Source organism: Macaca thibetana, chromosome 9 (genome assembly GCF_024542745.1).
Source record: "Macaca thibetana thibetana isolate TM-01 chromosome 9, ASM2454274v1, whole genome shotgun sequence".
Classification (NCBI taxonomy): Eukaryota; Metazoa; Chordata; class Mammalia; order Primates; family Cercopithecidae; genus Macaca; species Macaca thibetana.
Genome location: NC_065586.1, coordinates 81,910,539 through 81,926,480, shown reverse-complemented (window position 1 = coordinate 81,926,480; position 15,942 = coordinate 81,910,539). Strand labels below are relative to the sequence as shown.

The 15,942-nt window shown below is 38.3% G+C and overlaps 2 protein-coding genes across 3 annotated transcripts in view; one reads left to right on the top strand and one right to left on the bottom strand.

Moving 5' to 3' along the window:
- The window catches only part of PRKG1 (protein kinase cGMP-dependent 1), a 1,349,224-nt gene that overhangs the window by 736,220 nt on the left and 597,062 nt on the right, over positions 1-15,942 (top strand). The gene's annotated exons all lie outside the window — the stretch shown is intronic.
- On the bottom strand, positions 3,828-7,804 carry CSTF2T (cleavage stimulation factor subunit 2 tau variant). The gene has a single exon (XM_050805425.1). It carries the CDS (start codon positions 7,469-7,471, stop codon positions 5,609-5,611), a length of 1,863 nt encoding a protein of 620 aa, XP_050661382.1. The 5' UTR covers positions 7,472-7,804; the 3' UTR covers positions 3,828-5,608.

The window sequence follows — 15,942 nt, the reverse complement described above, 5'->3', positions numbered from 1 at the left end:
ATTGGAGAATATAAGCTGCTTCTACAGGCATTTAAGTTCAAAATTTTCAAGAAAATTGACTGGTTAAATAAAAAATATCTGTAAGCTCAATTGGTCCACAGATCACCAATTTGAGATTTCTTGTCCAAAGATATTTAAAACTTTTAGGGAACAAAACTTCGATAACATTGACAATAATTATATAATTTCAATAGTGTAATTTATCTGATGCTTAAAATAGATGAGGATTTTTTTCTGTGATGATTGATAAGCATAAAAAGATGAGATCATTTTGGGTATAGGCTTAGCCAAAGATAGGAAATATGTTTTTTTGTATTAATAGATGATTGTATTTACTCTCCTATACAAGGTTTGTGTCTGGAAATGTTTTTAGTCCTGATTTATGTCACTATATTGATTGATATGAGAACAAGAGTGATGTTTCAGATATTGGAGTATGATTTTATAAATGTTAAGGCACCAAGAAAGCCCTATGTTGACCTTTTTTTAAAAAAATCACATTATGAACATTATGAACTCAACTATACCATTTTTCTCCTTCTTTCTTTCTTTCTTTCTTTTTTTTTTTTTTTTTTTTTTTTTTTTTTGATGGAGTCTCACTCTGTCACCCAGGCTGGAGTGCAGTGGTGTGATCTCGGTTTACTGCAAACTCCGCCTCCCGGGTTCACGCCATTCTCCTGCCTCAGCCTCCCAAGTAGCTGGGACTACTAGCGCCTGCCACAACTCCCGGCTAATTTTTTGTATTTTTAGTAGAGACGGAGTTTCACCGTGTTAGCCAGGGTGGTCTCAATCTCCTGACCTCGTGATCTGCCCATCTCGGCCTCGCAAAGTGCTGGGATTACAGGCAAGAGCCACTACGCCCAGCCCAACTATACCATTTTTCAGTGTTGGCACTCATTTTAAATTAAAATGAGTCTGTAAGATTCACTTAAAGAATGTGTACATCACCATACTCAGCTAATTTTTACATTTTTTATAGAGACAGGATCTTCCTGTGTTTCCCAGACTGGTCTTGAAGTCCTGAGCTCAAGTGATCCTTCTGCCTCAACCTCCCAGAGTGCTGAGATCACAGGCATTAACAACTACATCTGCCCAGCAGATATAATTTTTAAAATGACCAACCTTTGTAACACATATGAGATTCATTTCAAGTGTCTGCAGATATTATATGTACTTAATCATACAAAATTATTTATGATTGAGAATGTTGTGTATTTTTTGTAATTAGCTATCTACTTTTTATTTTTTTATTTTTAAAACCCTGTGATTAAAGGATAGTTACCTATTTTGGGGATCTAAACCAACTCTTGGTTATAAACAGTTGTTATTAAATGCCGGGCATGGTGGCTCACACCTGTAATCCCAGCACTTTGGGAGGCTGAGGTGGGTGGATCATTTGCGGTCAGGAGTTCAAAACCAGCCTAGCCAACATGGTGAAACCCCGTCTCTACTAAAACTACAAAAATCAGCCAGGCACGGTAGCATACACCTGTAATCATAGCTACTTGAGAGGCTGAGGCAGGGGAATCACTTAAACCCAGGAGGCAGAGGTTGCAGTGACCTGAGATTGTGCCACTGCACTCCAGCCTGGGTGACAAAGTGAGACACTGTCTTAAAAAAAGAAAAAAAAAAAAGCTGTTATTTGGTAAACATTTGGGTGCTTTTTGTGCAGTATTTAATAAGCACCAGGTTTTTGATTTTTAATGATGTTACCCCAAGTGTCACTTATTTTTTATTTTATTTTTTGAGACAGAGTCTCACTCTGTTTGCCCAGTCTGGAGTATAGTGGCACAATCTCGACTCACTCTAATCTCCACCTCCCAAGTTCAAATACTTCTCGTGCCTCAGATTCCCAAGTAGCTGGGATTACAGGGGCTTGCCAACATGCCTGGCTAAGTTTAGTATTTTTAGTAGAGATGGGGTATCACCACATTGGCCGGGCTGGTCTCGAACTCCTGACCTCAAGTGATCGGCCCCCCTCAGCCTCCCAAAGTGCTGGGATTACAGGTGTGTGCCACCACGCCCGACTCCCAAGTGTCACTTTTGACACAATTCTGCCCTCAAATTACATGTTATATATTGTTATAGAATAATATCAAGAACAAACATGCTAGTTAATATTTTATGAGCAAGGTAATTGGTAATATGAATATTTGTGAAGGTGAATTTTCAACCAAAGAAGTAAACTTTTGTTTCAGGGTGCATAAAGACAAATGAAAATATTTAAAGATCTGGGTCAGTTAACATTTGAAATAAATATGTATAAGCACATTATATAGTATGCCAATATCATGTAATATCCCTATTAATATTTAATATTAAATTTTATATTTAGGGATACTTACAATATATTAATAATGTCCTTAATATGAATCAGTTCTTAACCAGAGCATTCTTGATAAGAAACTGATGAAGAAAGCAAGCTTCAACCAGGAAAGTCCATCTAGAGATTAGCTGATATAAAATAATGAGAGACTGACATTCTTTTGTGAGAAGACTGTCAGATGTAACTGCTAATTCAGTTTCTCTGCCACAGTAGGTTGTTGCACATAATTATCCATAGACCTCATCAGACCTAAGAGAAAGGTCTGACACGCCATAGGAAATTATGTTCTGTGTGCTTAACCGATGTCCCATCACAGCATGGAAAAACAAGAAGCTTTGCAAGCTGTGATTATGTTAACGGTTTTCTTTTTAAAATGTCTTTCTACCATTAGAATTCTGAAAAGTGTAGTTGAAAAACCAGACATAATCTTACTTAGATTAGCGTACCTTTGTCTGGGATTCACATTAGCTTATATCTTATCAAATACTCCAAAATCCTAGGAAGTCAACAGATGTTAAAACATATTTTTGGCATTAATCATCAGTAATATGAGGGCAAGGGCTAATGGGCAGGCACTGATTAAAGTTGATCATTTCATAATCCCAAGAAACATGTACTCCCCAAGAGGATAAGCCTTAAAGAAGCATTAGCAAATCACTGTTTCACCCCATCATCTTCAACTATTATGATGAATGAATTGGTGATTTTATTTTAGTCTACACATCTTAGGGAAAATTCAGGATGTGAGGGGTTATAACCGATGATTTTGTAGTAAAACACATAAAAGATTCTGATTGTGGCAATATTGCTTGCATTATTCTTTACTATCAAATGAAATAAGGCTCTATGCTTTCTATATCAATATTGGAACATTCAATGAATCAGAAGTGAGGACAATCTATTTCCTTAGCTTTCACAGAGTAGAGGTGATTGTTTTTAATAACCTATTTCTAATTGTTTTTTAAAATGGAAATAGTTGTTATAGCTCATTTGTTCTGTGTTGAATCTAAACTCTTATGAGGGCAGTATATGTGCTTTTAATGGGATTTTTCCCCCTAATAACTCTAATAGAATATTTTGTCCTTTTCCCATCTGTGAATATGGTAGTGAGATAGACTGTCCCTGTGTTCAGTTTGTGGGAGTGGAAGTGTATAGTAGCAGATAAAAGGTAAACAGTGCACTGCAATATAACTAAGGTTGTCAGTAATGAAGATAGCTGCAAGGTGCTATTGGAATACAGAGGATTTCTCTCTGGGGAACATAAGCTTAATATCTATCACCAAGATGTTGCTCATACCAACCACAAAATGGCACGTCTTTATAGTTATTTCAACTGTCAAACTATATAGATAATGGTTCTAAGAGAGTTCCATCCATTACTGCAATTTCATTAGTTCTGCCTTTTGCATTAAAAACAAAAGGTAATCAGGCCCCATGTATATCCACAATGGAAGACTTTTGCATAATGTATTCATTAAAAATAAACATATCAGATACTAACTCAGCCTTAATTGTATTTTTATTTTCTGCATTAAACAATGCAGGGATTTGACTAAAGACTGTAACATTTAATAATTTTCAGTTAGAGCCCTTCAGTGAAAGCTTTGAGATAAAGCAACTAGAATCTCAAAGTGATCGAGCCAACTCTGTGACTTAGTATTAACCATAACTATCGCACATGTAAAGGTGAGTTATCCTCTCCAATAGAGGGGAAGCATATAGGAAACATGGGAAAGTAGCAGTATGAACAACAGAGTAAAACAGGTAGTAGAAAACAACAGCATAGGGGTGAAAACCTTGTGAACAAAGAATACTAATTTAAAATGTAAACGTTTTGCAAAGGGAAGATAACTGAATTTCTACATTTTCAGCTCTTTGTATTAAACATTTTGTAATCTGTAACTAGATATTGGTTTTTCTTCTCCACAGAAGATCACCTGATATTTGATAACTTATGCTTTTATTAATTACTACTTGTTTTATAATACAAATGTTTGTGTTCACATCCTCAAGGCTTTATTTTCAAGGAAAAATAAAGTCGTAGTAGCGCAATGTAATAAGCCCCATCTTTCAACCAATTTTTAATTGTCTCATTGGTACGTATATTAGGACTAAATGGCTGTATTCCTTACAAAAAGTAAAATAAGCAATAAGTCAACTGAGTATTCAGGCTATATAAAAACTTCTACCTACTTGGGCCTTGATTATTCTGGTAACATGATTAATGATAGAAAAGTAGATTATGAAATAAGAAAACTAAAAGGCATGTTAAATGCTGTTTAGTCTAAAGGTTTTTAACTCCTGTCTGGTGGAGCAAATGGACACCATCTGTATATGAAAGCCAGATACCAAGAAACTGAGAGTTTACTTAGTGAAACCTACTACTTATGAAAAGTCAAATATCATGTATAACTCATCCAGATCAACTGGTCCCTAGACACTGATTTTTGGGAAGGATGTGAGAGAATTACTGACTCAGATTTAGGGCTTAAAGACTATTGAGAAATTGGAAGGTATTGAGAGATAGGGTTTCATCAGAGTGGACTTAAGTAACCTGGTTGATTTTAGAATTGTCACAGCAAAATCAACATGCTCTGATGCTTGGGGCCTGGCAGAACCTTGCTGGTCTCTGAAGGCTGGGATAAATGAAGCAACAGTAAACCAGGTGTACTTGATTTTTCAGGTAACACAACTTTAGAAAAAAACAATTCTAATACAAGTTTAACCTTATCCTGTTAACTCTAATATTTCAAAAATAATTCTAAAACACTAAGACAATGCTTATCCTATTGCCTCCAATAGGATTTTGTATTTTAAATGGTTTACCAAAAAATGTATCTTATACTTTTGGGTAAACTTTATTTTGTTATACAACCAAAAATCTTAAAACCATCTTAGTACATTAACGTTTTAACAGGTCAACTTTTAGTCTTTATGAGCAGTTTTCACAAAGTTTTACTCAACATTTAAAAAATGTAGTTAACATACTGTAGACATTTCAATATTGCTGCTTATTCTTTGTAATCTTATTTGGCATAATGTTGTCATGTTCAGAGTTATTTTACAGTAACTTAAAGTGAACAGACACACTCCCTCCTCCCCCCACCCTCAATTAAAAATAAAAAAGGAAAACAGAAAGAAAGAAAAAGAACAAAAAGATTAGGTTCTAGGAGGAGGGAAACCCTAATCCAAGTGTGGGGATGCAGAAGTCAGCTTTTTGCACCCATTCTCCATGCTACAGAATAAACTTTGAGACTACAGCCAAATATTTTCTAAAACCTTTCAAGAAGTTCCAGTGGATTTCTGGATTTGTTCCTTTAAAATCAGGATACTCTGCCTTTGCTCAGGGGGCAGCATGGCAATCTGATCTGCAGTTAGTTGAAGAACCTGCATGATCAAAGCCGCCTTTTCCTGATCCTGTGGAGTGACCTGGCTCTGCCCAGGACTAAAACTGCTAGGCTGGCTTCCACCTTGCTTGCTTGCCCCCTGTATGCCTCCTCCTTGTATACCCACTCCTTGTATGCCTGCCCCCTGCATCCCTCCTCCTTGTATGCCTGCCCCCTGCATGCCTGCTCCCTGCATGCCTGCTCCTTGTATGCCTGTACCCTGCATACCAGCTCCAGGATTCCCCACCCCTGAAATGCCTGGGACCTGTCTGGGTCCCTGAGGAGGGCCACCTGCCCCTATATTAATGGGACCAGGACCCTGAATTCCACCAGTCATAGGACCTCTTGTACTGGGGACAGGGCCCCTCATCTCCAATCCTCTTGCATCCATGCCTCTTGCTTCCATCCCTCTGGTTTCCATGGCACAGGTCTCCATTCCTCTCCTCTCCATTACACGTGTCTCTAAGACCTCAGTTTCCATGGCGCGAGTCTCCATCGCTCGAGAATCTCTACTACCTCTACCATCCATAGGTAGACCCCTTTGATCTATCATGGGGCCTCTGGGCTCTCCAATTAGCAGTCTGGGATCTCCTAATGGCCCTCCCCTCATCTCATGTGAGGAAGGGCCACGAGTGTCATGACCAGAGGCATGATGCATGGGGGGACCCTGATGGGGTGGACCCAGATAACCTCTGGGCTCCACTTCTCCAGTGACTGAAAGCAAAGTCCCTCCACGTGGGTCATTTGGAGCATCTCCTAACAGTCCTCGAGGAGGTAGACCACCAGGAGTCATGGGTCCACGAGGTATAGGAGCTCTAGGATCTGACATCTGCACTTGTCCCCGCTCTAAAGGCACTGGGCCAACCCCTGGCATTCCAAGTTGGGGCTGCATTGCTCCTCCAGGAGTTAAGGAACCAGGACCAGGTCCGGGAACTGCAGCTGGTATTGGCCCTGGAGCTGGAATTCCACCCTGGATAGGAGTCTGCATCAGAGGAGGAATGTCCTTCACAGGTCTTCTAGCCAAATGCTGAGGCTGAGGAGCTGGTGGATTCTGCTGGTTCAGCAGAACATTAGGTCCTGGGCAGAGCCCAGGGCCAGGGCCAGGACCAGGGCCAGGGCCAGGGCCAGAGACAGACACAGACTGAGATTTGCCTGGGATCAGTGGTGTGACATGTATCTTCCGATGAAGAATTTTCAGAGCAATCTCTGGATCCATGATTCTCATCACTACTTGCGCCTGCAACAGCGCATAAGCCAGTTGTGGATTTTGAAGTAACATGTTTCGAGCTTCCTGGTGGCTGTTTTGGACACAGAGCTTCATCTGCTTCATCAGCTCAAACATCTGCTCTGGGGGGAGACTGGCTACTGCTCTGGTAATCGATTCAGGGGCATCTTCTGGATCGATGGGATCCCCATAGGGTGAGTCAATAATGGGCGCTGCAGGCCCGAGGCTCTTTAACTCCTCCTTATTCTTTTCACTGGCAGCATTGTCCACCCGAAGCGCTCTGCCACTGAACTCCCGCCCATTGAGGTTCCGCATGGCACTAAGCGCGGTTTCCTGGTCTTGGTATTCGCAGAAGCCATAGCCCTTGGGTTTTCCCGTCTCTCTATCGTATACCAGCCGGAAACTGACAACAGAACCAACCTCCGAGAAAATGTCCTTTAACTGCTCCTCAGTTGCCTCATACGGAATGTTCCCCACGAACACGGAACGCAGTGATCGATCCATTGCCGGGTCTCTCACCGCCAAACTCGACATGATTCCGGTTGTGCACACTGCCGATAGCGGATTCTTCCAGGCGTCTGTCCTCTTGCGACCGACACTTCCGCTGAGCAACGGAAGCGGCTCTCAAGATCCGGGCAGAAACCTTACTAATTCGCTTGAATCGTTCTGCTTGCCTGTGGAACCTGCATCCCACTAACACGTTATCTAATGCTTTAAGTCCCTGATCCTTCGTGGTTCTGTCAGCTTCTTATTACAGAGTCGCATGATTCCTTTCCCATTTCACCTTCCGCCGACTTTCTGTGGAGCCCCAACAGCCCCGCTACGACACCCTTGGTGCGAGATGACCACAGTAAAGATGGCCGCATAGACTTCACCATAGTAACTGGGAGGGGACTCCTCCCTTGACGTCAAAGGCGGTTTTGCTTCCGTTCCCCCGGCGGGAAACCGCCAACCGAAAGCGGATTTAAGGCGGCATGTTTTTCGTTCTGACAAAGTATTTTCATGTGGCCTTTTATTATAGTATAGTTAAGCTAGATTTCAAATCACATTCCAGACTGAGGCAAAAGCGTAGTCGTTTCAAAGCACATTTGAGATTTGCCCCTTAAAGTAAAACAGTATTATATTTCCTTTTTAGAACAACGTTTTTGGAAATTAACTGACAAGAAATATAAACTGAAGCGTGTGCCTGCTGGACCCTGCCCCCGCTCTGTTGCTTCCTATAAGCGCTGTTAATGGATGGGTGGCAGACCCTTCTAGGTTTTTTTGAGCACACGGGCAGCAGTCGTGCTATTCCTAATATTACGGTTTTCTTCCTTAATAATAACCGATTTCAGTATTAATTGGTGATTAAATAAATTAGTTATTAGCATTTTATGGCTTCAGAGTATGGAATAATGAAATTTACTTAACTATCCCTACATTGATTGTTTCTGATTTTTATTATATCATGCAGTGAATCCACCACTTCCATGAAGGGAAAAACAAATAGTGGTTGTCTTCTGCTGTTAGCTTTCCAGGCAGGAGTTAAAACATATTCACTGTGGGATTTCCTCGACTCCAATTCGAAGATAGAACTGAAACTTGGGGATGGCTAGGTAAATTCCCAAGGACAAGCAGCCGGAAAGAGGCAAAGTCAGGATTCTAACCCAGGTTGGTCTCGCATAGCTCCAGATCTACACTGCCTTACGCATATTGAATATTTGAAATGCAGCTAGTGTGATTGAGGAATTGAATTTTAAATTTCATTTTTTATTAATTTAAATATAAAAACTAATGTTCAGTAGGCTATTGGAAAACTTTTTTTAGTATTTATGACAACTTGGATATAAAATCTACTTTTGCAGTAATAAATTGTATTTTAAATAAAAATCATTTCACAGAACACTAAGATCAAACAAACAAACAAACAAAAAAAGAAATAAAAAGAAAGTACTTCCAGTCAAAATTTAACATTCCAGTTGAGGTATGCCATGCATGTAAGACACATGAAAGATTTTAATGATCAAATACCAAAAAATGTAAAAATAGCTCATCAATTTTATATTGTTTATAAGTTGAAATGTAATATTTTTGTATACTGGATTAAAAAATTATTTTGAAGTTAATGTTATTCATTTCACTTTTTAAAATGTGGCTATTAGAAAATTTAAAATTATATGTATATATTGCATTATACATCTGTGGACTGGACTGCTCCAAGTCTGTGCTTTAACTCCAAAACAGAGAATTATTTTATTCTGAAATATGCTTCTTAAGTGGATTATGAAACTTCTAAATGTCAGCCAAAAAATTGTATTATGTATCCGCAGAATCCTCGTCCAATGAATAGATTTGACATGAGTATGATGGTTTAGTTGCAAATAAGACATCCATTTACCTTCAAGTTTTTGAAACGGTTCTGTACTTAGCTGTTCACCCAAGACGCACGACAGTTTATATTTGCAAATGATAAGGTGCATTTACATCACCTAACAAGATTTCCCTGCTATATCAAAGAAACAGAATAGTCACCTGCTAGCAATGTTTCCCCAGTGTGATTCATTTATTGGGGACAAAAGGGGAGGGGTTAAGGATAGTATCATTTCAAAAAGCTAAAGACAAATTTATTTTTCTTCCTTCTACACCATCACTTTACAAAGAGAAGCCATACCTTTTTTATACATGTTCCGTCAAGGGTAACTTACGAGTTGAATATGTGTGTAATTGTGTGTGTATTAAATGTAGTAATCATGAAGATAGTAACGGGGTATTATAATACATTGCAAAATTCATAGAAGATCACACAGCTTGACAGAGTTTCTTTACTGCTGATACTATCTAAACCAGTGGTCCTCACATGCATCAGAATCACCTTGAGCCACGGCTTGTTAAGTCAGATTCTGCTTTAGCAGGTCTGGAGAATTTGCATTTCTAATAAGCTCTCAGGTGACGCTGATGCTGCTGGTTTGGAGATCTTTAAGAATCATTGGTCCTAGGGATTGTTAGTAGATTTCCTCATTTATATCAGACCGAACTAAATTTAGTATACTCTATTAAAAGGTTTTAGGTAAAGGTTTTAAAAACATTATTAATTTACTATTAATATACTATTCTAGTACATGCTGATCTGCTACTGAAGATACACTGGACATGAAGACTGGGTGAACAGAGAGTAGTTGAAGGACTATGGGGAAAAACAAGAAGGGGGAAGTTATGACTATAGAGTGTGCCTTAGTCACAGGCTTTCCATGTTCTCTTTAGTCCCACTATTGCAAACTAGTAGAATGATTTGTCATGCCCCCCTTCATACAGGACCAGTGTGACCCACCATGTAATTCCATGCCCCGAACACATAAACTAATACTTATTGTTAACTGAATGGCCCCACATCAAGAGCTCAGAGAAACCTATGTATATTTCCTGGTACCAGTACATATTTTTTTTAATAGATCTAACTTGGAAGAACATCCATTTTTATACTGCTTTTTTATTCCCATAAAGTTTAAATTTTAGATATTTATAGCATGGCATACACTCTGAAGAAAAGTGTACGTGGTATAGTGTATGTTCAGATGTTGATTCTTTCAATAGATTGATACCAAATATGTTAAGACTGATTTCAAACACACAAGAGAATGTATGGCCAAATGGAAGCTGTCCTCTAATCACTTTCAGAAACTATAAACTTAATCCATTGCTCAAAATGATTTTTTTTTTTTTTTTTTTTTTTTTGACACAGGATTTCACTCCTGTCAGCCAGGCTGGAGTGCAATGGTGTGATCTTGGCTTACTGCAGCCTCTGCCTCCTGGTCTCAAGCCTCTGCCTCCTGGGCTCCTGCTTTAGCCTCCCGAGTAAAGACTACAGGCATATGCCACCGCTCATGGCTAGTTTTTTGTGTATTTTGTAGAGACGGGGTTTCATCATGTTGGCCAGGCTGGTCTCGAACTCCTGAACTCAAGCGATCTACTTGCCTCAGCCTCCCAGAGATTGGGCATTATAGGCATAAGACATTGTACCTGGCCTCAGACTGATTTTTGAACTTCTACCCTGAAATTGCTTTGGGCCTCATTTGTAAGTCATACTAGAAAATCAGTACACTAACTGAACAGTGTACTTTATTTTTAACAAAGAACAGGATTATGCAACAAAATCACCCAACTTCCTGACCAGATTTGGCAAAAATGTCATGCTTAGCTAATTCTAAATATCAAACCTTACATCAGAATATAAAAATTCTATAATCTTTGAGGGAATTTAAGAAAAATATTCACCATAGAGTATAGGGAAAAAAGAAAAGATTCACTATAGATTAAGTAGACAAATTGCAAAGACAAGAACTAAAAATATTTTGAGTAATGACAGGCATTTTTGAAATAAGTGTACGGGTCCTTCAAGGAATAGCGCAAATAAACTGCTCCACAAAGCTTTCTATGACCTTTCTACCCTTTCCTCTAAGTTAGAAGTAATTTTGTTTTTCTTTGGATATAAACTATTCCTTATAACTTGTACCTTCCTGATTATAGTAACTCCTTTACCTTTCAGTAAAATTGCAATTTTTCTTCTAAACTATAAAATAATTGTATATCCCCCTTTATCAGTTAACTAAGTGCTTCAAATGTATTATTTAATTCCATCAATATTTATTCCAAACACTGACAATACAGCAGTGAAAACAATAGACAGTCTACCAGAACAGAAGGTCTCTAAATGTGGTCCTTGGTTCAGTGGCATCAGCATCACCTGGAAATATCTTAGAAAATAAAAGTTTGGGGCCCTACTCCAAATCTGTTGCATCAGAAATGGAGAAATCTTTGAACAAGTTTTCCAGGTAATTCTAATTCAAGCTCAATTTTGAGAACCACCACATTATAAGAATGCAATCATAGTTGGAAGGCACAGTGACTCACGCCTGTAATCCTGGCACTTTGGAAGGCGGCAGTGGGTGGATCATTTGATCAGGAGTTCAAGACCAGCCTGGCCAACATGGTGAAACCCCATGTCTACTAAAAATGCAAAAATTAACCAGATGTGGTAGTGCGTGCTTCTAATCCCAGCTATTTTGGAGGCTGAGGTGGGAGGATTGCTGGAATGTGTGATGCGGATGTTGCAGTGAACTGAGATCACATCACTGCATTCCAGCCTGGGCAACAGAGTAAAACTTCCATATCCAAAAGAAAAAGAGAAGACAAAACCAGAATGCAATTATAGTATAGATAGCTGATAGATAAACAGATAAATATTTTGTTTTCACCTCTATATCCTCAACACCTGGGATAGAGCTCAGCACAGGTGGATGTTCATTATATATTTGTTGAATGCATGATAGGAAATGACTTTAAAGTTTATTAATTCACAAATATTTCATTTTACCAAGGACAGAACCTGTGGCATTGAATAACGTGCCTCAAATCAAAGAGAAGACATGCTGCCAGGACCCTTGTCATTTTATTCCTAGGTCAGTGATAGTTCTTCCAGGTTGCCATTTGATAAGATAGATATGCAATAAAGTACGTAGAGATGGAAGAGAGTGATATGGTCTAGATCATCAAGGAAAGTTTTCTGATGGAAATGAGATTTAGGGATGGGTTATAATCTGGCATAGATAGGTAGAAGATGAAGAAAATATACCAGAAGCGAGTAATAGCCAACGCATGAAATTGGGACCTGGTGTTTTTCATGGCCTCAGAGGAAACCAAGAGAGCTGGTGACTAGTGTGACAAAAGATGGGCTTCTGGGACAGATTACAAAAGGTTTTGAAGTTCAGATTCAGGAATGTGAACTTGATGTGAGAGTCAGTATGCTTCCTTCACCACCTCCTGAAACACGAACATAGAATAATAATGGCAGAGGCTTAAGAATACCAAACTTATCTAATCCTTTTCTATATATTTTCTACCTAGGTGGTTCTTTTTAATTCCTTATAACTTTTAATCTAAATTGTGGCAGTTGTTCTTCCTACATATAACATACTCTATATGTGGCTTCATTCTCATTACTTGCCCTCCATCCCTTCACATATTCTCCTCTGGCTAAATTGTACCACTCACTTTTTACCATACATGATCTGTAATTTTTCAACTCCTAACTTTTTGTGATACTATTTGTCAGAAATGCCTCCTTTTTTCCTCTTATTCTCTTCCCTCCCCCGTGTTTAAATCTTTCTGTTCTTCAATGCTTACCTCAAAGACTTTCCATTTAGAGTATTGGTTTGGCATTCATTATCTTCTATATTAGAGGTATCAATATTCTTGTATTACCATAAAATCTATATCTGATTGATATTCTGCACAATGCCTAGTCCAGTACCTTTTATATTATAAGCACTTAGTAAATATTTTTTTCAATTAATACAAGATCATCTTACAATAACAAAATATAGATGTTAACCAAATGATAATTTAGAGCCTTTTGCTTACAAAATACTTTTCTCTGGGTTCCCACATTTAGTGCTGATAACAGTCTTATGAAGTACATACAATTGTTTCCTGATTTTTAACAATGAAGAAACTCAGAGAGTTATTACGTAGAACTTTACCTAACAATGGACTCACTCAAAATACAGATACTTTATAAAGGCAAACACTGAGCACTTAGTAGGGAGAAGGCTCTTTGATAAATGCTTTATATAATATTTCATTCTTTCTGCAACCTTTTGAAGATAGGCAGTCATAGTTCCTCAATTTATAGGTAAAGAACAGAGGCACAGAGAAGTTAACTAGTGTGCCTATGCTAACTAGCAGAATGAGGATTTGAACACACACCATTTGACTTAAGAAATCAAGTTCATAAATCATTGTTGTATTAAGTGAGTTGCCTAAGGATACATAGCTAGTAAGTGGCATAACGGCAATCTGAAAGCAGGTCTCCTGAATTTAAACTTTCTATTTCACAAGTAGTAGAGTAATCACAAGTTATTGTTGCCTGGGCACCATCTCCCTTGGCCTTTTTCCTGATTGTCTCTGAGTTTAACTAACTGCAGTTGTGACATCACAGTCAGTGCTGTGGTAACGGATGGACTGTGAGGTATAAAGACTGAAGCAATTGAGAAAATGTTTTCCTTTTTCAATTTACAGGACTATAGTTAAACTTCACATAAGGACTTTTATAAGGCATCCAGTTAGATAAAGCATGCATTTTTCCATAAAATGAAAGAGCCCAAATTAATTTGGTATATAACTTTTTTCCCCCAAAATGTTAAACATATTTAATATGAAACAATATACAGAGGAATAAAAAGCAAATTTCATTTACTCAAACTCCTAACCTCAAATGTTCCACCTGCCTCAGCCTCCCAAAGTGCTGGGAGTGAGCCACGATGCCTGGCCCCGAATTTCATTTACTTATATACAGGATGAATCACTGTTATTGGCAAGTGCAGATTACATGAATTTGGGACTGCTGGGAGTCTGCCATTTCTGGACTTGAGGTTGAACAGAACCAAATGTTCTCCCTGGAAGGGATTGCGAAGTCCAGCCCCATGTTTTTTTTTTTGTTGTTGTTGTTTGTTTGGTTTTTTTAGTAGATTAAGAGTATGATGCTCACGAAAGTAAAGAAATTAGACCAGGGTCAAATGTCCACTTACTGATCTAGCTTGTAAAAGGATTTAGATATTCATATTTTTCTCATCCAAAGCATGCTCTCAGCCCTTAGAAAAGCCAGTAGAGTGAAGGAATTAAGAACACAGAGATTTAAATGTCAGAGTGACTTAGACTGGCTACCTAGTTCAACAAGTAATTGTGTGGCCTTGTACAAATTACTTCACCTCTCTGTGGTTTCATTTCCACATCTTTTAAATGAGAGTAATGTCACCCGTATTGGATTGTTGTGTGGCAGAATACAGGATATACTTATATTTTTATTATTCTTTACATTGTATGGTAATTATTAATCTACATTTGTTATGTAGTAATAGTAGATGAAGTAGCATCTTATGTGGAAGGAGACACAAGTTTTAGTCTAATGCTATTTATTTGGGGGCCTGTATCTTTATTTTTATTATTGAAGGGCTTGTACTTGTACTAATAGTCTTGTCAGATTATATTATTTTCAAGTTGTACAACCTTAACACTGCCATTTTAGCTTGCAGTAGATTTGTAGTTGAAGTGGATACTTTTTAGGCTTGATCTCATAGAATACTTCAATGAGAATTTTACTGATCATCTTGGTGCACATTAGGTTCTTGTACTAAACCATGAAATGCACTCTTCAAATATTTAGTCAGCTAGAATTCCACTGGTCCATTTTTATTTAAAGGGCCGGCCTGAACTTTGACTATGGAGGATACAGGCTTATTTAACACCACATTGTTCTGCCACGCAGGTACCTATTTGAGCACATAGTCCTGCTCAGGGTGATATTAGGACTACTACTTTTAAGTGTGCACTAGCAGACATAGGCCATTTATTCCAACATAGAAAGGCATAACTAATTGGACAAGAAGCAGAGCTCCCTTATTCGTGCTTCAGGCTGTCACCCGAAGGAACACAGAAGTATCCTCACAAACTGTGGAAAAGTACAAGTCCTGTAACTAGGTCTGAATAAAGATACCCTGTTTAAGTGGAACAACGCATGAATCTTTTTTTTTTTTTTTTTTTTTTGTCCTGAGACCAGAACAATACAACACCTTACTTCAGAGAAATATGTAAACTGCCACTCACTTCAGAAATTTGGCTAGTATATCTCTTCTGAGGCTAGGTTGGTCTGAGAATGTGCCTATATTTATACCAAGTTACAGGAAAGAGGCCTTTCTGAAACATTTGATTCCAGGCTTAGACTGTTGAAAAATAACAAAAGTCGGTTTAACAGAATATATTTTAGATTCATTATCATGGTTGAATGATCCTTGAAAAACATTACTTCAGGAATGCCAGTTTAAATTTACCTTCTAACTCTAGATTATTGGGTTAGAAATTAGATAGAAAACCTAAAATCTAATGTTTATAGGAATGTAGTAGCTAGCGCTTTATGGTACAAATACAGAAACCAATTCCAACCAAGGTAAGCAAAAGAGGCGGTGGTTTTTTTC

Bases quoted from the DNA above. Each gene is read 5' to 3' on its own strand.
- CSTF2T (XM_050805425.1), bottom strand. From the start codon at position 7,471: ATGTCGAGTTTGGCGGTGAGAGACCCGGCAATGGATCGATCACTGCGT.